Source organism: Triticum urartu, chromosome 6, assembly GCF_003073215.2.
Source record: "Triticum urartu cultivar G1812 chromosome 6, Tu2.1, whole genome shotgun sequence".
Lineage (NCBI taxonomy): Eukaryota > Viridiplantae > Streptophyta > Magnoliopsida > Poales > Poaceae > Triticum > Triticum urartu.
In genome coordinates, this window is record NC_053027.1 from 182305945 (window position 1) to 182330726 (window position 24782).

A 24782-nucleotide genomic window follows, 5' to 3' on the forward strand; every position below is an offset into this window, starting at 1 on the left:
AAAAATCCCACCGAGTGGGGAGCAAACCTCCCGCTCGGGGGCTTAGCTGCAGTCCAGGACTCGCCTAAGTTCTCCCACTAAGAGACTTAGCTGCAGTCAGTGCTCGCCTAAGTGTTTAAAAATCCTACCGAGTGGAGAGCAAACCTCCCACTCGGGGGCTTAGCTGCAGCAAGATGCTCGCCTAAGTATAGGACACAGCCCAATTCATGAATCAACCGCTACCCTCTCCCTCGGAGCTGCGTCGCAAATACAAGATTATTCCGAGTGAAGATCCAGTTCCACTCGACGAATCAAACTGTGAAGATATCCAACGAGAAATCTAGTTCAGAAAAAGCCTAAAAGGTCCCAGACCTCAAAATACTCGAGCCCTCGGCTCGGTAGAGTTTAAACGGTTACAAACCACTCGGCATTCCGAGGTAAATTCAGAGTTTTTTACTCCTCAGGAGGAGGACTGGATGGGGCGACGAACTCGTCCAAGTCGATCCCGTCGGCAATACGGGTGGCAGCGGCGATGAAAGTCTCCATGAAGTCTTGAAAGCTGTGCTTCCTAGTATTGGCAACTTGGATGGCCGCCAGCTTTTCTTCTCGCGCCTCCTTGCAATGGACGCGGACCAGAGACAGAGCGACGTCAGCACCACATCTAGCAGAAGATTTCTTCCATTCCGCCACTCGACCTGGGACTTCGTTAAGTCGAGCCATCAGAGACTTGAGGTCGTTCTGAAGCGTCATCCCAGGCCAGAGTGATGAGTCGATCCGCGACATCGCCACCTTCAGCCGAGCTAGATAGTCAACGATGCTGGCAGTATGAGACTCCAGACGGAGCACGTTCATTGCAGCCTTGTCCTTCACAAGAGAGTTAGTAGGGTCCAAGCTTGGCTCCACTCGACTGGTCTCCTCTTCAAAATTCTAGCAAAGTTCTGCATACACGATCCAAGGATAAGTCAATTTTCATAGACTGAGTCGATACAAAAACCAGTCGGAACTGAATATGCACCTTCAAGCTTAAGGTACAACTTCTTGGCAAGGCTCCCCAAGTAGCTCTCCAGGTCGTCCCTGCGAGCGATGCCTTCCAGCTTCTCGCTCAGGGTGAGATTCTCCTTCTTCTAACGTGAACACTCCCTGTTGGCTTCATTCAGAGCGGTCTTCAGCTTGGTATTCTCTTCTTCTAAGTGGTCGACCGAAGCCAGCTTCTGTGCGGCTAGAGCGGTCTTGTCATCAGCTTCCTTACGGGCAACAGCCAAGTCCTGATCCTTCTTCGCTAGAGCTTCGGTCAGTTTTTCTGCGAAGAAATGATGATTGAATCGGAAATAACAAAAGGGTACTCAAGCCCAAAGACTAACCAATCGACAAAGCCGTCTTACCTGCGGCGCCGTCTCTGACCTTCTGCAGCTCTGTTCTGGCCAGCTCCAGATCAAGGTTCAGTTGAATCTTCTGCTTCTCCAACTCAGTATAGCGAGCTACGAGTTCGCAGGATTTCTGTAAAAGCAAAACCAGTCGACAGACGTCCAAGATAAGTTGCTTCCGAGTAACTAAGAGACAATGACGACGTTTCTAAGACCACAGCCGAATCAAAAACATTCGACAGTAGTCTCGGGGACTACACCCAATGGGTGCACTCAGCGTGCCCCCACTGGTTCGACCCAAAAAAAAAGTCGACCGCCAGCAGTCGACCGGATACAGTTCCACTCGACCTGGCCCGACCAGACCGAGTGAAGAAATAAAGCTACAGCAAACACAATGAAAAGACTACAGTTGACTGCCAGCAGTCCACCGTAGTCTCGGGGACTACACCCAGTGGGTGCACTTAGCGTGCCCCCACTCGTCCAAGGATTGGCAAACACACCCAGTGGGTGTACAGATACAAAAGATCTTCGGAAAAGAGACTCTTCAAACAGCATATCATAACAGACCAAGTGTTGAGTCGACTTACCTGGACGTTGCTCTGAAGAGCCGAACTCGCGTCATAGGCTGCTTGGCTGGCCTCCCGAGCCATCTTCACTTGCTCCATCATGATCCCCGCCTGGCGTATAGCCTCCTTTGCAGCAGCCGCTTGGTCCTCAGGGACGGGGTATGCGGCAAAAAGTGAAGACGGGTCCGCAGTCGACGACGAGGGCCGCGCACTCGCCAGGGGAACGGCGAAGGTCACAGAAGCCCGAGCGGTGTCACCACCATCCCGAGCCACGGCCTCGGACGCCGTAGCGGATTGGGAGGTCTTGTCAGCCGATGCCCTCTTGTGCCTCCTCACTCTCAACGGACCGTTGTCGTCGTCATCCGGGAGGTCGATAACATGAGGAGGGGCTGCAAAGGAAAAGTTCAATCGACCAGAGTTGCAATAAATGATCAGTCGACTCAATACAGAACGTCAGTAATCGTACCAGGGTTGGAGGTAACAGCATCCTCCAGCTCTTGGTCGTTGTCCTTGGCGGAGACCTCAGAAGTAGCAGCACTGCAAAACTCGAAAGTCAGTCGGTTGGCTCAATGAATCGACCAAGGACCTGTCCATGGTCGACGAAGGAAAACAAGTTTTATTATTACCCAGAAATGGTAGGGACAGCTATCTTCATCTTGGGAAGAGCCTTGGGCGGCTTGGACAGCGTCATGCGTGGGAGCTTGGGGACCTTCCCAGTCGGCGTAGGAGAAGAGGTCCGAGGTCGTTTCAACGACTGCCCAACAGAAGCAGTCGCCTTGCCACGTTCCCGCGCTGGGTCGTGTGCGTGCTTGGACCGCCCCTCTGGGCGAGGGGGTTCGACCTCCTCCTCCTCCTCCTCTTCGCTGGAGTAGACATTGTCGTCTCCCTCCCCTTCACCGTCGGACTCCCACTCGCCTTGGTCATCCCCGCTCTCGCCTCCGCTCGCCTCCCCTTCCTTAGTCGGCCCCTGAGCCCCGTTGGGCGTCGAGTACATCTCGGTAGTCGCCTGGAAAACAACATACAAGACGAAAAGTCAATCGACCAACTCAAAGAAGACCGATGCGGAAAACAAGATTTCAGTCGGGAGCATAAAGACACACCTGGTCCACCTCATACGAATTGTCGAGTGGGACCACCCTCCTAGCTCCTCGGGGGTTGTCTCTGTTCCCCGTAATGCTCGACAGCCACCCCTCCAGCATCTCGCCGGTGACCTCCTCCGGGTGGACCCGAGTGGTGTCGTCGAGGCCCGCGTACAGCCACATCGGGTGGTCACGGGCCTGGAGCGGTTGGATACGCCTCCGGAGGAAGACCTCCAGCAAGTCCATACCATTCACACCCTCACAGACGAGCTCAACCACTCGACCCGCCAACACTTTGACCTGGGCCCTTTCCTCCGGCGACACTTTCAGAGAAGCAGGCTTTTCGGCTCGGTCGAGAGAGAATGGAGGAAGTCCAGTCGACTGCCCTAGGGTCGCCTGGTCTTGACAGTAGAACCAGGTGGCCTGCCAACCGCGGACCGACTCCGGGAAAGTGATGGAAGGAAAACAACTCTTCCCCCTCGCCTGGATCGCCAGACCCCCGCACAGCTGGATCACCTGCGTCCTCTCGTCACTCGACTTGGCCTTCTTGACCGATTGAGAGCGACAGGTAAAGATGTGCTTGAAGAGTCCCCAGTGGGGGCGGCAACCCAAGAAGGCCTCGCACATAGAAATGTAAGCGGCGAGGTATACGATGGAGTTGGGAGTGAAGTGATGGAGCTGCGCCCTGAAGAAGTTCAGAAAACTCCGGAAAAAGGGATGGGGCGGCAGAGAAAGCCGTCGGTCGATGTGGGTGGCTAGGAGCACGCACTCACCGTCTCGGGGTTGGGGTTTGATCTCTCCCCCTGGAAGACGCGCGGCTTGGTGGGGGATGACTCCCCCCTCAACCATGTCGTCGAGATCCTCTTGGCGGAGCACTGACAGCATCCAGTCGCCCTGAATCCAACCTTTGGGCAGAGCGGTTCTAGAGGAGGATCCGCCCCGAGCCGATCTTCTTCCCTTCCCCTGCGCCGCCGCCTTCTTCGCGCGCTCCAGAGTGGAGGTCTTACCCTTCGTCATCGTCGCCGGCGAGGTCTCGCTCGAGCCTGCTGCGCTAGGGCGAGAACGGAGGTGGCGGAAGGACTTGTGAAGGGGGAGAGGAAGAAGGAAGGAGGAGAAGAGAGCGCACTGCCTGGAAGCCCCGAGCCGGCGATTTATAAGGGACCGCTTCTGAGTGGCTGACTGGTAGGCCCAGGCTATCCAGTCAAATCCCGCAGCAGACGCGCGCGCAGTATGTGGCAAAAAAGGCGACGCGGGGATCGAGGGGCTTCCGCTTTATCGCTTCTGATCACTGCGGCCGCTCCCGTCCCGTGCGCTTCCCAAAATCTGAATCCCGCGACATACGCGGGCCACAAAAAAACTTGTCAAAACAGAAGACCCCGATCGCACCGACGCTCGGTATGTCACAAGCAAAGAAATTCACTCGACGGAAGGCCTGGAATGGATCAAGGCGACTGAAAGAGGTTGGCAACGTCACCCGTGACGATTGACCCAAAACGAGGCGCTCACGTAGCCCGAAGAACCAGTCGGAAAGATCTCCAACTCTTTCCGCACTCTAACCTCGATCCATTCGGGGGCTAATGATGAAGACATGTACCTAGGATGGGGACACGGACCTGACCTAAGAGTCCTACCCTAGGACATCCCTAGGAGAAGTCATCTTTCAATCGACTCAAATGTATCCCACTCGACGGACTCAAGATACTCGACCTGCAGGCTATCACTCGACCATGAAGCCAACCACTCGACCGCCTGGAGACCTGTTATCACTCCGCAAGCAAACGGTCAGCTGTTAAGTAGTCTTAATGGTCATTGTAGCACTTTATTGGGGGCGTTACCAGTAACGCCCAACCTGAAATGTACCTTAAACCCTGCATTACTGAGGGCAGGAGGGGGCCGGCGAACTCTATATAAGACGCCCCCTCCTCAGGATGAAGGGTTCGCACCCCTGTTATTCACACGCCAGTAATCCAGTCGACCGCCTCCGGGCACCGAGACGTAGGGCTGTTACTTCCTCCGCGAAGGGCCTGAACTCGTACATCTTGGTGTGTTTACAACTTCCCAATAGCTGAGATCTAGCCTATCCATACATACCCCCCTACATCACTGTCAGAGTTAGAACCACGACAGGTGAGGCCTTGGAAGGGGACGACACGGAGCCGGGGAAGACGCGGCAGTGGATGCCCATGCGTAGAGGAGTACGAGGGTTCGCTGGTTCGCTGCGGTGTGAAGCTGCCGTCCCCGCAGAATAACAGGGGGTGTGGGTGAGTAGAGGGATGGCCTGGCCAGCGGTGGGAGTAGTAGGGGGCTGTGAGGCCTCCGCCGCATTGCATACGGCCACAGGAGGCAGGAGCACGAGGCACGACCGGCGCTGGTTTGGGCAGCTGGAGCAAGAAGACCAGAGGCTGAAGAAGCACTACGGCCGTTGGATGGACATCGTACGGTCACTGGAGCTAGAATTGTGCATATATTGACTAACTTGACAAAGCCCTCCATCCCCGTCAACTTAGTAGGCCCACAAGTCAACCTGCCACTATACCGGGTCCCAGCTAACAGGGGGAGTATTCATTTTTTTGTGCGTAATAAGGAGGCACTTCCTTGCGTGCGAAGATATAGCTGGTGGGTCCGAGCTGTCAGCGGCGGTAACGTTTTTTTCACAAAATACAGAGGCCCTTTCGGTGGGTCCCTGATGTCAGGTAGAGGAATCATTATTTTGCGCGTAATAAGGAGGCATTTCCTTACATGCGGCCGTGGACCCAGCTGTCGACCTCTCCATGTACAGTCCACTTCAGATGCATGTCGGTCGTTGACCATGTTGACCAGGCCGCGCCGAGAGCACCAGGGCGGTGGACGACGGCGAGGCCTAGGAAGGGAACGACACGGAGGCAGGGAAGACTCGGTAGTTGTTTCCCACACGGGGGGGGGGGGCGTACGACTGTACGAGGGTTTACTGGTTCGTCTGCCGTCACCGGAGAATAACAGTAGGTGTGGGTGAGTAGAGGGATGTCTAGGCCAGCGATGGGAGTACGATGGGGCGGTGAGGCCTGCGCGGTAGCACAGCTGGCCGTGGGAAGGAGGGAGCAGGCAGTCCTCCCACTGGCGCTTGTTTGAGCGGCTGGAGCAGGAAGAGCAGAGATTGAAGAAGCAGGACGGCCGTTCGATGGACATCCAACAGTCACTGCTTGTGCATCAACCTTTTTTTAGGAAAGCCTCAAATCTGTGGAAAACAGCATACAACCCATTTGCCAATTCTTAAGGTTTTTTTGGAGCCCATATTCTTTTTGTTAGCATTACAGCCCATATTGTGGCCACGGTTAAAAAATTGTACGAAATTTTGCATATTTCGGTGCGGTCCGAACTGTTTTTAATCTTGAAATTTCGACTCGCATTCAAACTGATTTTAAAAATAAATGTATATCAATATAAAATCCAACAAATTCTCGACGCATAAAGATATTTGAAACTAATTGCCGGTTTGATGTGTTTTAAAAATGTACAGCCCATTTCTCATTACTGATGGGCCATTTTCTCGGCCAGCCGAATGAAAGCTCTCCTCGTCTTGAAAGATTTGCAGCCCAACAGGCCTAATAAAGCGACTTACTTGGCAAATCACAAAAAAAACTAGGCTATGGCCGTGGATCCAGCTGTCAGTCCATTTGTTTTTTTAGTCCATTTGGTGGGCTGGGTGAAATAATGATGTAGCATCTATGCAGCCCGTTTAAATCCAATTTGCATTTTTCTCGAAATCCGTGGACTTGCTGGGCTGGGTGAAAATATCATGTTGGGCTAGACGGAGAAATGTTATAAAAACATAAACACATGATTGCACGTCAGTAAAATCTTTGCAAGCTTATGTACGCAATCACTAGGAGTTAACTTGCCAAGTTATATATAAACAATTATTATTAGTATTTTGTAAGAACTTTCAACTTACGAAATAAAATATCATTTTAATTTGATGAGTTAATAGTACATGGGGTATTATTATTTTTTAGGTTAGACGTGGGACAGTTGAGTTGGTTCTAGGGGAAAGTACTGGGAGAAAACTCAGTTTACATCGAAAAAGAAAGGGGGGGGGGAAATTCAGAGACCTGCTGGGTCCACCTGAGGAGGGGAATATGTTGGGAGGAAGGAAATTCAAAGCACGGCAGCCGAGTGAACTAGTTTTTTTACGGACAAGTGAACTAGTTTAGATACATAAGCAAATAGCCACTAAAAAATCAGGTTAATGGGTTCTTAAAAGAAATATTTCGGACAAAACAGATAATTACGACACATAGGCTAATGCATGAAACACTCAGATGATAAAGGTGCTTATAAACAGATAAAGTACAACATCTAGACCTTCCTGGCACGCTTGATCATGACGCTGGGCTGTCTGTGTACTCATCGGTTACGGGAAGCAGACACGCCCTCATGTCCAAGATCTGCCTGTACATGTCGTAGCATGCGTATGTGTCCTTGTCCGCGTAGGTTATGTAGGCTAGATTCAGAGGTACGTCCCACGTGTTCAGGTCGTCTTCTTTCATGTTTGCATATCAGGGGTCGATGATGGTCTCAGCGAGGTCAACCACGAAGTCCTTCTCCTGCCTGTTGCTGATGATCTTGTATTGCTTTTGGATGTCGACAAGCTTGTTGCACCAGATGGCCGAATCGTCGCGTTCTTCCTTCTCTCCATCGTAGTGAAGGTGCAGTCTGCGTTGCCGATGAAACGGGCGAATGCTCCAGAACCTGGTGCAGCCATAGGACTGAGGTGAGGCAGAGCTTCACTGAGTCCGTATCGTTGGTGTACATCACATTCAACTTGGTGCAGCCATAGGACTGAATGGCGAACTCAAAGGGGAACTCCTTGCTGAAGTCCATATCCAGCATGCTCACCCCTCAGATCGCCATTGGAGTCTCTTCGAGTGAACGAGTGTGTAGGCGGCGGCAGCAGTTCATTTTTTAGCTCTTGGGGAACTGGATTCAACAGTAAGCTGAGTGTGTACATGCGACAACAGTTACTACCCCTCCCTCGTTCGCTGCATGCCCGGCAGAAGATGCACCCTCGGCCACACGTTGGTTCATGAGCGGGTCTGTATTGGTACTGTAATAACAGGAGTTAGTGGTCACTTCACTTAAATTCAATTAGCTTTAATATAAATTTGTACTTAAAAGAAGCAATGCATTCACTCGTTCTATCAGTGCCACAGGATCAACATGCACAACAATTAGAATTATTATTCTCAGGACGCACATGATCAGCACATTTGTCGCACTTTCACAAAGATAATACTACCAAGTTTGAACTGTTTGTTTTGGTTGTTGTCCTCTGCATCATCATGCCGTGTTTCCCAGCTTGCAAGATTCAGAACCAACAAATAAGATCCAAATAATAAGTACAACAAAGATGCCTACACATCTCATTGATTCCCAGCTTGCAAGATTCAGAACCAACAAATAAGATCCAAATAATAAGTACAACAAAGATGCCTACACATCTCACTGATTCCCAGCTTGCAAGATTCAGAACCAACCCATTAGAGCCTTTTGATAAAGTGAATTTCGGGATTAAATCCATCTTGGCTAGCCATGTCATACAATCGAAGAACTTGGCGAATGCTCTTGACTGTCACAACATCTGTAGTTGAGTATTCCTGTTTGCACAACATGTTTGCACAACACAAACAAGGAGATAGGAGAGCATGATTTCGCTTTAATAGCGGCCTCCTTGAACTCAACCTCCAGCTCTACTTGGATGAGGTCTGCCTCGAGTTCCATGATTCAATTCATGCACCTTTTTCTGCAGTTCACCTGAAATGAAGCAAAGATTGCATCATTCAACTAGCAAGAAGTACTTGCTCTTGTGAGCTGGCAGGTTCTTCTTTAGTAGTTGCACTAAAATTAAGGAACATTAAGGTTGGCTATCCGGCTCATGTAAGGTGCAACTATAATTTTCTTATCCTTTTGTACAGTTCCACTAAAATAAAGTGCCATTGTGGTGACAGTGACGGCTCCATCTTGCAAAGGCTAATAAAATGTTGCACGAGATTACCAACAGAACTTGACAGAGATTTTGGAAATTCCAATCACCATTTTGTGCAGTTCCACCAAAATTGAGAGATGTTGCCCACGTGACATTTTAATTGAACTGCACAAGGCACTCATTGCAAAAAAAGTGTTTTGTGTAGTTCACCAAAAGGTCACAATAGCAACAAGGTGAAATGGATATCCCTATCTACACAAAAAGATAGAAAGTAAATAGTTGCTGGTCAATAAGAATATACGAAACATATACAAAATGAAAAGAAGCATCTTAATTATGTTCATGGCAATCACGCAAGGACAGTAGAAATTTTAAAACGTCAGCAATGCTTCATGTTACCAGAAGCATTACGATCAACAATGAGATTCCTCAAATATGGGATTACTTTAATGGTGGCATTGCTTGATTACCAAACACAGTAAATCAACAGCAGCTAAAGAGTTGGTTTAAGGCCATGGGACCATGGGGACACCAGGACACTCAACAGTGTAAAGGAGCAACTTACTTATCATACTGGGAAAACAGTAGGAGTGCCATTGTACTATGTGAGGGCAGCAAATCTAATCTTGGAGACCTTTTACTATATGAGGTAAGCAAATCTAATCCTAGACACCTTTTACTATGTGAGGGCAGCAAATCTAATCCTGGAGACCTTTTACTATGTGAGGGCAGCAAATATAATCCTGAGACCTTTTACTATGTGAGGGCTGCAAATCTAATCATGGAGACCTTTTACTATGTGATGGCAACAAATCTAATCCTGGACATAGTCTGTTGACTTGTCCACCAGCCGCCACTTTCTATCCTTCTTTCAACCAATAATAGATCTGTTCCTTATCCAGTTTGTACTGCATTTTCCCATTATTTCCCTTTTCAACCAAGAGACCGGTTGGGTATCCGGTCTCTACTACTTTCACCATATTATTTCCTCTTTGAATCAAGTCCTAGATTCATGCTACAACTTTCCCCCCTTTCTTCGTTGTTTGAACAAAGCCCTAGATTCGAATGCATGAAGTAGCTTTACCTCTAATAATCCTAAAAATTTAGGTGGCTTTGGAAGAATTGATGGGAGTAGAAAAAGATGCATATGCAGACACGTGGGGAGCTGGGGCAGAAGAGCAAGGCCGCTTTCGAAGAGCTTATACCCGAGGGTCGCCGGGATGTCGGCAGCGGCAGGTCGGATATGCGGACAATGTGGCAGGGAGGAAGAAGGGTCGGAGGACCTCCCGAGCCGGCCATGTGTCGGAGAGAACGGCACGGGCAGAGGATCGGGCCCCTCCGGCAGCTGTGGGTTTCCTCCCTCGGCGGCGATGACCGCATGAATGATGCACCTTTTAGTCCTCTAGACACACTGGCCGAAGGGATCCGGCCGGATCTGTGACTAGGGGTGAGCAGAGAGAAAATGTCGCTACCGCTGTCTTGTTTATATCTGGAGAGGATGAGAGAATGAAGAGAGCGACCCTAGTAAAGCAAGCGCTCAGGCCCCTGTGTCCATATATAGTGGAGTGATTATCTTTTTTCTCTCCACAACAAGCGTTTCAATTTGTGTACGTGGCATTAAAGAAAAGAAACTCTCTATTTAAGGTGACTACTGTACGACTCCTACTTACTACTAGTAGTACTACAGTATTGTTCACTTGTGCTCCCCGCCCCTCCATTCATTGAACAACCCCACAGGTGAATAAACATACAGTAAGTACTATATTTATATAGAACGAACAAGCTCGAACTATTTTCACGTAGTTAAAAGTTGAGGGCGGGGCTTTTCCCGGGCAGTACGCGCGGCAGTTTTCGTGTAGGGCTAGAAGACTATTTTAAGTTTTTTAAAAACATCGAGACGGCCACATAGCATGGAGCCGACCCCAACGATTTTAAGCTTACAGGCACAGTACACGCTATCCTAGACTACTATACACATGAAACTACCACACGAGCGTCCGGGCTGCGCTTGGCTCTTCGCCTCTTTGGGAAGTCGAACAATGATGGAATACTACTGCACTGGAGGAGTACTACAGTATGCTTCTGGCCATCTGACACCGATTGAACTGCTGCATGTCCACCGCGTGCGGGAGGGAGAGCGTGTAGCGAAAGCTTCTCCTAGTCTTGCCAACCACCACGCTCATGGGTGAGGGAGGGACGCTCCTGCCTTTGCGTGTATGAAAGGTGGGCCCTACAGGTGTGTGGCCAACCTGTCATACAGCCAAAGGCAGGTGCAGTTAAGTCCGTGAGGGAGAGGATAATCAAACTTCTCGTTGATGTACGAGTTGACGCGACACATCAAAGCACTGCACTCGATATATTTCAATAATTTGCGTGTGTGACTCCCAGATGCAGAGGCCGGGGGTCATCATCCTCCTTTTCGAGAAAAAACAGACGCGTGTGTGAGAGGACGAGTGCGTGCGTGCACATCTTCTCTTCCTGTATAACGTACTACTAAACTCAGAGTACATGTTTTTGTGGGTGGCACGATGGTGGGTGCGAGAAGTCCCGAGAGATAGGTTTAATGCATTAATTGCAATGCATGCATGCATAAAGTACATGCATTGGTCAATTTTCTCTTAATACTTGCATGCAATGATTTAATGCACCTTGGAATCTGAACATGTCTTGGGGACAACCAAATTGAGCCTTATAAAATGGAAAAACTAAAATTTTGAGATAAGCCCTATAAAACCGGAAAGGAGGGAGTAGAAAAAGAAGTACTCTATCCGGGAATAGTGCCGCACTTCGAAACTAGAACCGTCAATAAATTTTGAGCTTGCGTCTCGTCACATTCCAAATTACTCCATGCTATATTCAATTGCAAACCTGTTCACACCGATCACAACCTAAACGGTTTCCCACTTAGGAGCGTATTAGTACTCGGTTATAAATACTAGTATGCCAAGATGACTGCACATTCCTCCTCAACTCCTCATCCACAAAAACAAACAAGTCATTCAGCATCCTTCCCTTGCGTCTTCCATGGCCAGCATGAGTTCTGGGTCGAGAGATTGGCACCAAGGAGAGGCAAGCATGGAAGCGGAAGCACGAGAGATGTCCCGCCTCGCTGCGAGAGCAGCCGACAAGTCCCGCCGCGCGGAAGTAGCAGCACAGAGGTCCCGCCGCACCGTCGATGTAGCAGACTGGTCCGGCCGCGCCGCGGAAGCAGCAGAGATGTCCCGCCGTGCCACAAATGCAGGAGAGATGTCCTGCCACACCGCGGAGACCTGGGAAAATTTCTCGCGGGCAGGCGACAACTGTTACATGCGCATGCATGCGATCGTCCATAGCCAGATGGATGAGATCTCTGGCTCGGCGAGGTTGCAGGACGACATGATAGCCTCGTTTGAACAGGCTACCGGCGTCATCCGACAACTAAGGGAGGGCAATGAGAGGCTCTGGGCCGAGCGCCACCTGCTGAGGGAGAAGATCGTCCGAAGTGCAGACTTGCAGGAGGAGACCAGTGCCTTGTTGAAGAAACTTATGGGCGAGAATGACATGCTCCGTAACGAGTGCCAAAGGCTGGTGGAGGAATCTGTGGATGTTCTCAAGCAGCGTCTTGAGGACACGAAAGAGCTCATCGCCGCTCGCCGCAGAGACTAGTTTCTTGGTTTCTTTTGATGTAATAATCGGTTTAGGATGTGGATTGTGTCGTCGGTTGTGAAATGTTGGGTTCTAGCGCGGATGTTTGGCCTTTGTTGGCCTCTTGGGATGTTGTGATTTCAATCTCATAGCTTTTAGTCCTTCGTGTTAGGCTAGAGTTGTGCTGAACTTCTTGTGAATTGTGGTGGTTTTCAGTAATGAAAATCGAAGGGGCAAGCCCTTCTTTGATCAAAAAATTTTTTAATCCTCCTTATATATTCATCAATCTTGCTATAAGTCGCAATAGATGCTATATAGGTCCGTCGGATCTTACATCAAGATCCGTGCTTTCCGATTTTCTTTTTTCTCTCTTAAATCTCAGTCGAGTGAGACATAGCCACGCCATTAAATAGAGGCTCGGGCGCCATTAATGGAGACCTTGGGAGAGAGGTGGACGGCAGATGGAGGTTAAAGGGCTCTCCTCCCGATAAGCACGCGTAGGGGTCTGATCGCACGCCTCTCGTACTCAAACAGCTACCCTACACGGCGCCTCCTAGCTAATAAAAAATGGGGACGCTGGCAGCACGTAAATGATACTAGTAAGTAGAACACCCACGGTTTCAATAATACTTGTGTTTCCGATTGTAACGTGACATCACTTGTTCCAAAATGAATTTGTTGATTGTTAATGTGTGCGCCTTCGCAAATCGGACTGCAAATTTACCACAGCATGTTGGTGCCATGTCATGGCACCAAGCCAAGTTTCATTATTTTCATGCGTGTTTTGGATTTACAGGAATTAAAAAACTAAGTTTCTCAATGTTTCCAACCCAGCCACAACGCCCAGAATTTTGAATTTCATTCCCATTTCTTGCATGGAACCTAGAAATTTACGCGAGGACACACATGTGATTTTTCAACCAACTTTGGTGCACTGGAACATGTGCTTGTATTTCAAATTTGAATTATGCACACAAAGGTGACACGTTCCCTCCCAGAACCACGAGCCTTCTTGAGAGAAGCTCTGATTTGCAAGAAGTTTATACCAAAATTTGTTCTTGTTCGGCCAATTTTTTTACCACGGCATGGTACTACCATGACATGACACCATGCCAAATTTCATGATTTTAAAACCAAGTTTCTCAACGTTCTCGACCGAGCCACGATGCCTACATGTTTGAATTTTATTCTCATTTTTTGCATGGGACCTACTCCCTCCTTCCATCTATATAGGGCCTAATGTGTTTTTCAAGACAACCTTTGACTATTGACAAGATTAATATCACATGAGATGTATACTATGAAAATTATATTATTGGAAGCTCCTTTGACATACAAAATCGAAGGTATGCTCTGTGTAAGTTGCATGTCATATATTATTGCTCTAACGTTTGGTCAAAGTTAGCCTCGAAAAACGCATTAGGACCTATATAGATGGAAGGAGGGAGTATAAATTCACCCAAGGACACAAATGTGATTTTTCAACCAACTTTGGTGCACAGGAGCATGTGCTTGTAGCTCAAATTTGAATTATGTACATTAAATGACCAAAAACTCAATTAATGTGTAAATAAGGCCAAACGAAGCCGGAATAATTCCAAAATTTAACAGGGCAGTCATGTAGTTCTATGTTGCCTTTGTAAATAAGCTCAAGGGGGACAATGTATATCGTTTCACATTCAAAGGTGGCACGTTCCCTCTCAAAACCACGAGCCTTCTTGAGAGAAGCTTCGGTTTGCAAAAGCTTATACCAAAATCTGTTCCTATTCGGCCAATTTTTTACCACAACATGGTAGTACCATGACATGACATCCATGCCAAGTTTCCTGATTTTCAGACGTGTTTTGGATTTACAAGAATTTTAAAACCAAGTTTCTCAATGTTCTCGGCCGAGCCACGATGCCTAGATGTTTTAATTTTATTCTCATTTCTTGCATGGGACCTAGAAATTCACCCGAGGACAAAAATGTGATTTTTCAACCAACTTTGGTGCACGAGAGCATGTGCTTGTAGTTCAAATTTGACTTATGCACATTAAATGACCAGAAACTCAATTAATGTATAAAAAAATGACAAACGAAGCCGGAATAATTCCAAAATTTAACAGGGCACTAATGTAGTTCTATGTTGCCTTTGTTAAGAAACTCAAGGGGGGCAGCGTATATCGTTTCACACTCAAAGGTGGCACGTTCCCTCTTAGAACCACGAGCTTCCAAATCGGCCCAATTTTTTACCACAACATGTTAGTGCCATGACATGACACCATGCCAAGTTTCATGATTTCTAGGCGAGTTTGATTTACTGAATTTAAAATCAAAGTTTCTCGATGTTCTCGGCCGAGTCATGACGCCCAGATGTTTGAATTTCATTCTCATTTCTTCCATGGGACCTAGAAATTCAACTAGGGACACACATGTGATTTACAACCCACATTGGTGCACCAGAGCATGTGCATGCAATTCATATTTAGATTATGCACATTAAAAGTCCAGAAACTCAATTAATGTATAAAAAGGCCAAATGAACCTGAAATAATTCCAAAATTTAACAGGGCACTCATATAGTTCTATGTTGCCTCTATAAATAAAATCAGGGGGGAGGCAGCATATATCGTTTCACACACAAAGGTGACACGTTCCCTCTCGGAACCATGAGGCTTGATGAGAGAATCTCCGGTTTTGCAAGAGGCTTATACCAAAACTTGTCCCAATTCAGCCAAAAATTATATGTATGAAAACAGGGTTTAGATTATCCCAAACATCTCGCTACCTAGACCAATAATGTACTATGATTTGAATTCAACATAAAATGGATACAAATATTTGAATTGGAGAGTGTATGGTACATGTAGTTCATAGTGAAATATGATTACTGCTATATCTATGTTTTTTGTTATCAAGATAATATTTAAATTATTGTATAACTTGACAACAATAGTATTCAAGTAAGGAAAATTGATTCAAATTTAGTCCATATGGTAGACGACAATATATATGTTCACATGGTGGAGTAAAATGTTCATATATGATGGAAGATCGAAATGTACGACTACATCAATTATAAACGGCAAGGTCGCCTAACGATATATTCGAATTCAACATAACGTGGATTCAAAAATTGAAATTCGAGATCATGGCATCTGTAATCATATAAAAAGGGACATTACTCTTTCTTTGGTGGGAATTGATTTGTTTTTTGTTGTTGTTGAGGGAAGTGCGAATCGATTTGGTACTGTGCAGGGTAACCTTGTTCTCCCAATTTTTTTTACATTTTTCTTGTAGTTTTTTCAATGGCATCTATAGCAATATAGTAAAAGGGGACATGACTCTCTTGTGTCTTGTATGAATTGTTTTTTTACATGTTAAGTTTGTTCTGCCGAACAAGGAATCCGCACCTTGTTATCCCGAAATTTTCAAGCTCGAGTATCTTTTGTCTCACCTGCTTTGAAACTCCCGCTTCTTCAACCCACGCCGTGCCTTGTTATCCCAAAATTTGGACACGCGCGAGAACTCCCTCCTCATCCGAAATCGCTCCCGCAGCCCAGACACGCAAAATCCCCCTTCTACCCCTCAACCGGAAATGAAGTTCCACGTCGCGGTGTCAAAACCGGTGGGGGTACGCTGGTAACTTACCCTACATTTCGGACAAGCGCGTCCCGAAGCTTGGCTCACCCCTCCCCCTTCGCCCCCCATTCGTACACCGAGGCCGCCAAAACCTGCGAAACCCCACGCTCCTCTGTCGGCCTCCCGACCGCCGCCTAGCCGGAGACTCTTCCCCGACTACGTCGTCCACCGCAACAGCTCGCCGTCCCTCATCCACCGCACTGGATGAGGATCCGTTGTCGATCTCGTCGTCCCGCCGGATCAGCCGCCCCGTCCTCCACCTCTAAGGAGCTGCCCCGATGTTTGCCTCGTCTATCGCGCCACCTCAATCCCCACAGCGCCGTCTTGACCTGCCCCACCGGAACCGCAACACCCTCACTAATTCCTCCGATGAAGCTGAGGCCAACTCGGCGCCACCAAGGAGGTTCTGCACTCACTGCTGCATTTTATCTTTTATTCGATCTCACATGGCTGCCGGTGCTCGATACCGAGCAGACATGGCGTGTCTCCATCGACGGCGTCATCGCCGGCCACATCATCCACGGCGTCTCTCCCCCATGTTGTTGCTTCCTCGGTGGCGACTTCCACAACGGCACTAGCTACAGCTGCTCCGGCTCTCGCTCGCGCTGCGGCTCTGTTCTTGTTGTCGGTCGTGCTGCTGCACTGCTCCTGCTTTCGTTCGTGCTGCTGCTCTGCTCTTGCTCTCGCTTGCTCTGCTGCTGCTGCTGTTGCACGACCTCCGGCAGCTACAGGAGTTGCTGCTTTAGCACTCGCTCGCGGTGCTACTGCACGACTTGCTCTCTGCTAGTGCGTTCCCTGCTCGAGCGTCTGCTAATTTAGATCACTTCTTCTCTGCTACTAGTGCTCGAATGCCCTAAAGATCTATTGCAATGCTCTGTTACTAGTTCAATCAGTTTCGACAGTAAAATTCAGTTTCGACTGTGAAGTTCATTTTCTTTAGTTAAGTTCAGAGTGAACAGTACTTATAGCATCTGTCGGAGCAGCCGTGGCGCGGCTGATGCGTTTTACATCTAGCACTTTTTGGTGATGTATTTTACATCATCTATTGCATATGATATTAGGGTCCCACTTCAGATTAACGTTGTCTGTCTTGTCATGCTTCAGCCTCGTCGCCGTACACCTTAGCAGAGCTGCTCCAACGACGGAACCGTCCATCACAGCGGAGCAATACCCTCGGCGCCGTTTCCAGAGGCCTCGGATCTTCTTCCCCGCCTCTGACAGTCACACTAGCATCATCACCATCCTCCACGTCCAACCCAATGATGCTGAGGTCCACAAGGCTATGCCAAAGAGGTTGTACACTCGTCGCATCACTTTGTTTATCCATTCCTCTGTTCTTCTAATACATGTGAGCCAAACACCCAGGTTGACTGAAATCCTATGTTTCCAAATGCTCTGTTTTGCACGTGCATTCCTATCCTATTCCTGTGTTTTTCCTGTCCCTGCATTTATAGAATCCTCCAATTCTAAGGAGCCCTTACAGATTTACTTCATTTTTAGATAGGCGTCAAAGAAAACTCTGTGTGTTATGTCCTGCTCCTGCCGTGCCGTCATCCACCCCACCTGAGGTGCACCATCGATAGAAGCGTTCACTGCAGCAGAGATCCCCCATGCAGACTTCCTTTCGTCGCCTCAGATCATCTTCCCCATTGCCGGCAGCCACGCGGACTGCATTACCATCATTGACTGAGCAGATGAACCTGATGACTACACAGTTCTGGAAGAGAGGTCGCAGTCTTTCGTGTTTGCTTACGTTATACATCGGTTATTATTACCTGCTACTTTATCGTTCAATCTTGAGTTTTGAATTGTCCATGGGTCTCATATCGAGCCAGCAACGAATAGTATCTGTCTACTATCTGGTTCATCTGGGTCTTCTATGTGGTTCATGTTGGGTGGGCAACAAACAATAGATGATCCGTTGTCTATCTTTTTAAACTGAAGCTATAATTTACCTGCTATCATTAGTTTTGGATCCATCCACTCGTTTGCTACCACCAGTCTTGATTTTTCCATGCACCCCTTAGGCCTTACAAAATCTAACTATTTTTTATTATGCATGTCAGATATTGTACACAATCGTACTGAACATGTAGAGAAAAAGAGAAGACTGTTGCGTGCGAATATAATGTCATGCAGACGCCGCTCCATGGTGGGCGAAGTGCCCCCCTCCTGCATTTCCAGATTGTATTCCAGAGGAAGATAACTGTTCAGATGGAGATTCAGAAGGAGCCGACCACGCCTGTTTACCACCTGAGGTGTTTGCTCTAACCTGGCATGCTGATGTTGGTCATATCATGCATATGGCGCCTTGCATTGCTTATATTATACATCTTATATGTCATCAGCTTAGTTTAGATTTGCTTTATGTGAATGCCACCTGTTTGGTTTCTATATCATACTCCCACCATTCCTAAATATTTGTCTTTTTAGAGATTTCAACAAGTGACTACATACAGAACAAAATGAGTGAATCTACACTCTAAAATGTGTCTATATACATCCATATGTGGTAGTCCATTTGAAATCTCTAAAAAGACAAATATTTAGGAACGGAGGGAGTATATGGGAATTATGCAATGCCATCTTCTTTAGCAGGCATCATATACGTGAATCATGCAATGCCATCCTGTTTAGCCAGTCATCGTATATGTGAATTGTATCGTGCCATATTTTTTCCATAATGTATTCCATTTATCAACAATGTTTATACATTCATCTACTCTCCCTGTGCATCAGCCATTTGAGTCGGTCATGGGAAAATCTGGAGTGAAAACAAGGTCTTCTGAGCAGTCAATGCTACCTGTCAATGCAGATTTCTTGCTGGTTACAGATAGCTCCTCAGAGGAGGATTCAGAGAGAGATGACTAGTCGTATCCCCCCCGAGGTGCATGCTCTAACTTGGCTGGGTTATATTGCTCATATCATGCATATGGTGTCTTGCATTGCCATGCCATCTGCTTAGATTAGACATGCTTTCTGTGAATGCCTCCTGTTTGCTTTCTATATCAGATATGTGAATTATGCAATGCCATGTTTTTCAGCCAGTTATCATATATGTGAATTACGCACCACCATGGAGCCAGGCATCATATATGTGAATTATCTCATGCCATATTTTTTCATTACGTGTTCCATTTGTCGACAATCTGTGTATATTGAACTACTCTTCATGTGTATCAGCCATTTGAGCCGGTTATGGAAAAATCTGGAGTGAAACAAGGTCTTCAGAGAAGGCAATGGTACCTGTTGAAGCATATATCTCGATGGTTACATGGAGCTCCTCAGAGGAGGATTCAGAGACAGATGAACAGTCCTATATCCCACCTGAAGTGTATGCTCTAAGTTGCAATGTTTATATTTCTCATATGATGCATATGGTGTCTTGCATTGCTTAGTTTAGACATCATATGCACAATATTAAATTATATCTGCTTAGTTTAGAGATCATACATGCGAGTGCCAGCTGCTTAGTATATGAATCATTTATGTCAATCATATCATGCCATCCTGTATACTTAGACAACTTGTATGTGAATTATTTCATCCCAACCTATTTTAGAAAGACATCATATAGTTGTGTCATGTCATCCTGTTTAGGTACTCATCATATGTTGAATTATGCCATTATATCCTGTTAAGTTATCCATCATATATCTAAAACTGTGTCATGCTATCCTGTTTAGTTAGGCATCATATATGTGAAACTGTGTCATGATGTCCTGTTTGGTTAGACAACATATATGTGAATTACCACATCTGTCTATCATACAATGTCTGTACGTTCAATTTCTTTTCTTGTTTATCAGCCATTTGAATTGGAGGGGGTGATGGTAGTATCTAAGGGAGCAAAAAGCCATTCTTCACAAAAGATAGTGCTACCCGTCGATGCAGATAGAACCACGGTTGTACTGGCCCACAAACTAGCCCGACCAAACATAATCGAGACTCTTCCAGATTGCACACTTACACCGTTGGGCAGAGAACCAGCTACAACCCATCTAACCGCAACCCCGGCAGATAGTAACCCACTTATAGTTGACAAAGCACCATGTCCACCACAGAGTACCCCCACACGAGTAGTTTGTAAAGCTAATACAATGCCCAAAGCACGAAGACCACCACAGCTAACCCAAAATCCACGTTTAGAGCAGAAGAGCAACTGTTCTTGGGTTATAAAATTAGTCCTACTATGATGGGTATTCAAGATGGGTATAATAAAAACTTTCATATAGAGTGCATTGAATACTATGAGAAGTTTGATACTTGATGATTGTTTTGAGATATGAAGATGGTGATGTTAGAGTCATGCTAGTTAAGTAGTTGTGAATTTGAGATATACTTGTGTTAAAGTTTGTGATTCCCGTATCATGCACGTATGGAGAACCGTTATGTGATGAAGTCGGAGCATGATTTATTTATTGATTGTCTTCCTTATGAGTGGCGGTCGGGGACGAGCGATGGTCTTTTCCTACCAATCTATCCCCCTAGGAGCATGCGCGTAGTACTTCATTTCGGTAACTAATAGATTTTTGCAATAAGCATGTGAGTTCTTTATGACTAATGTTGAGTCCATGGATTATATACACTCTCACCCTTCCACCATTGCTAGCCTCTCTAATACCGCACACCTTTCGCTGGTATCATACACCCACCATATACCTTCCTCGAAACAGCCACCATACCTACCTATTATGCCATTTCCATAGCCATTCCAAGATATATTGGCATGCAACTTTCCACTGTTCCGTTTATTATGACACGCTCCATCATTGTCATATTGCTTTGCATGACCATGTAGTTGACATCGTATTTGTGGCAAAGCCACCATTCATAATTCTTTCATACATGTCACTCTTGATTCATTGCACATCCCGGTACACAGCCGGAGGCATTCATATAGAGTCATATTTTTTTCTAATTATCGAGTTGTAATTCTTGAGGTGTAAGTAAATAAAAGTGTGATGGTCATCATTATTAGAGCATTGTCCCATGTGAGGAAAGGATGATGGAGACTATGATTCCCCCACAAGTCGAGATGAGACTCCGGGCGAAAAATGAAAAAATAAAAAAAAGAGAGAAAAAAAGAGAAAGGCCAAAAAAGAGAGAAAGGCCCAAAAAAACAAAAAAGAATGAGAGAAAAAGAGAGAAGGGGCAATGCTACTATCCTTTTACCACACTTGTGCTTCAAAGTAGCACCATGATCTTCATGATAGAGAGTCTCCTCTTTTGTCACTCTAATTTACTAGTGGTAACCTTTCATTATAGAATTTGCTTGTATATTCCAATGATCAGCTTCCTCAAAATGCCATAGGTCTTCATGAACAAGCGAGTTGGATACACACCCACTTAGTTTCTTTTGTTGAGCTTTCATACACTTATAGCTCTATTGCATCCGTTGCATGGAAATCCCTACTCACTCACAATGATATCTATTGATGGGCATCTCCATAGCCTGTTGATACGCATAGTTGATGTGAGATTGTCTTCTCCTTTTTGTCTTCACCACAACCACCATTCTATTCCACCTATAGTGCCATGTCCATGGCTCACGCTCATGTATTGCGTGAAGATTGAAAAAGTTTGAGAACATCAAAAGTATGAAAAAATTACTTGGCTTGTCATCGGGGTTGTGCATGATTAAATACTTTGTGTGATGAAGATAGAGCATAGCCAGACTATATGATTTTGTAGGGATAACTTTCTTTGGCCATGTTATTTTGAGAAGACATGATTTCTTTGTTAGTATGCTTGAAGTATTATTATTTTTATGCCACAATAAAGAAAATTACATTGAGAATTATGCTAGGTAGCATTCCACATCAAAAATTCTGTTTTTTTATCATTTACCTACTCGAGGACGAGCAGGAATTAAGCTTGGGGATGCTTGATACGTCTCCAACGTATCTATAATTTTTGATTGTTACTATATTATCCATCTAGGATGTTTTATATGCATTTATATGCTATTTTATATGATTTTTGGGACTAACCTATTAACCTAGAGCCTAGTGCTAGTTTTTGTTTTTTCCTTGTTTTTGAGTATCGTAGAAAAGGAAAACCAAATGGAGTCCAATTGACCTGAAATTTCAAGAAGATTGGTTTTGGACCAGAAGAAGCCCACGGAGTACCGGAGATGGACCAGAGGAGTCCCGAGGCCACCACGAGGGTGGGGGCGCACCTACCCCCTTGGGCGCGCCCCTATCTCATGGCTGCCTCGGGGACCCCCTGACTTGTTCCCGACGCCAACACCTCTTATATATACCCAAGCTTCCAGAACATAACCGAGATCGGGAGTTTCGCCGCCGCAAGCCTCTGTAGCCACCGAAAACCAATCTAGACCCGTTCCGGCACCCTGTCGGAGGGGGGAATCCCTCTCCGGTGGCCATCTTCATCACCCCTACGCTCTCCATGAGGAGGAGGGAGTAGTTCACCCTCGGGGCTGAGGGTATGTACCAGTAGCTATGTGTTTGATCTCTCTCTCTCTCTCTCTCTCGTGTTCTTGATTCGCACGATCTTGATGTATCGTGGGCTTTGCTATTATAGTTGGATCTTATGATGTTTCTTCCCCTCTATCTCCTTGTGATGAATTGAATTTTCCCTTTGAAGTTATCTTATCGGATTGAGTCTTTAAGGATTTGAGAACACTTGATGTATGTCTTGCATGTGCTTATCTTTGGTGACAATGGGATATCACGTGATCAACTTGATGTATGTTTTGGTGATCAACTTGCGAGTTCCGTGACCTCGTGAACTTATGCATAGGGGTTGGCACACGTTTTCGTCTTGACTCTCCGGTAGAAACTTTGGGGCAATCTTTGAAGTTCTTTGTGTTGGTTGAATAGATGAATCTAAGATTGTGTGATGCATATCGTATAATCATACCCACAGATACTTGAGGTGATATTGGAGTATCTAGGCGACATTAGGGTTTTGATTGATTTGTGTCTTAAGGTGTTATTCTAGTAGGAACTCTAGGATAGATCGAACGGAAAGAATAGCTTCGTGTTATTTTACTACGTACTCTTGAATAGATTGATCAGAAAGAATAACTTTGAGGTGGTTTCGTACCCTACAATAATATCTTCGTTTGTTATCCGCTATTAGTGACTCTTTGTTGCATGTTGAGGGATAGTTATATGATCCAATTATGTTATTACTGTTGAGAGAACTTACACTAGTGAAAGTATGAACCCTAGGCCTTGTTTCAACGCATTGCAATACCGTTTACGCTCACTTTTACCAATTGCTACCTTGCTGTTTTTATATTTTCAGATTAAAAACCTATATCTACCATCCATATTTCACTTGTATCACCATGTCTTCGCCGAACTAGTGCACCTATACAATTTACCATCGTATTGGGTGTGTTGGGGACACAAGAGACTCTTTGTTATTTGGTTGCAGGGTTGTTTGAGAGAGACCATCTTCATCCTATGCCTCCCCCAGATTGATAAGCCTTAGGCCATCCACTTGAGGGAAATTTGCTACTGTCCTAGAAAACCTCTGCACCTGGAGGCCCAACAACGTCTAGAAGAAGAAGGTTGTGTAGTAGACATCATACATCCTTGACGATTTTATGACAGAATCAAGATAGTCATACCTATGCTGTCGTAGAAGTGTTCCATGACATTACCAAAATTATCATCACGGAAGTGTCCACTTCCATGACGATAAATGGCACGTCATGGAAGTGTTTTCGTCAATGGTAACCTTCACGTGGCATCCACCGTAACGGGTCGCCATTAAGCTATCGGGTCTGGTTTTGGATCCGATAACCCGTTAACAGCCCAGACCAATGAGGATTTTCCACATGTAAAATTCTCATTGGTCGGAGGAAACACCTGTTGGCTCATGGTTGGGACAGATGTCATCCATTCATTCAATAGGAGGCGCCTATGATACGTTGACACATGGCACGGCCCAACAGAGGCCCATTCCAATGAAAAGGCCGGCCCATTTTACTTGGTCAAAAGGTAACGGGCTGGCCCACGGAAAGCATGTTAACGACGTGTTCATATAAAGCCCATTTACGGCCCGCTAACTCACGGCTCGTTACGGCCTATCGGAATTAAGCCCAGTAGCTTCATCTGGGCTGTCCAATATGATTCCAGCCCACTGTAACTTCCAGCCCATGTTTGGCCCATGATGTCTTTTGGCCCATATGAGGCCCTTTGTAACTCTTGGCCCATTAACGACACATGGTGAATCTGGCCCATAATGAACAGTGTACCGCTTTATAACCATTAACGGCCCATTATTCCATTGGGCCGTTTCCAACCCATGTTATCTTTCGGCCTTCTCAGGGCCCATTTATTCTTGGGCTCATTACCAGCATTCGGTTACTTATGGCTCGTTACTGGCCTTTTCTGCTTGTGGGCCAAATTTAGCCCGTGGTTACAATCGGCCCGCTTGCGGCCCGTTAATCTGTTGGGCCGTTTTCATAGCATCATCAAATACGGCTGATTAACGACGGCCCATTATGGTCGGCCCATGAACATACGAATCCAAATCTAGCCTGTTTACGGCCCATAATGTGGTCTGTTATTGGCCCATGTTTGGCCGATCGATCATACAGCCCGTAG

The 24782-nt window shown here is 46.4% G+C and overlaps 1 protein-coding gene across 1 annotated transcript in view; it reads right to left on the reverse strand.

Moving 5' to 3' along the window:
* Positions 1-906: 906 nt before the first annotated feature.
* Positions 907-24782, reverse strand: part of LOC125516683 — a 33296-nt gene continuing 9420 nt past the window's right edge. The window contains exons 2-5 of the mRNA XM_048682032.1: positions 1931-2298; positions 1362-1476; positions 1229-1279; positions 907-917 (exon numbers count right to left, since the gene is read on the reverse strand). Coding sequence (XP_048537989.1) covers positions 907-917; positions 1229-1279; positions 1362-1476; positions 1931-2298 — 545 coding nt within the window. The remainder of the gene's footprint in view (positions 918-1228; positions 1280-1361; positions 1477-1930; positions 2299-24782) is intronic.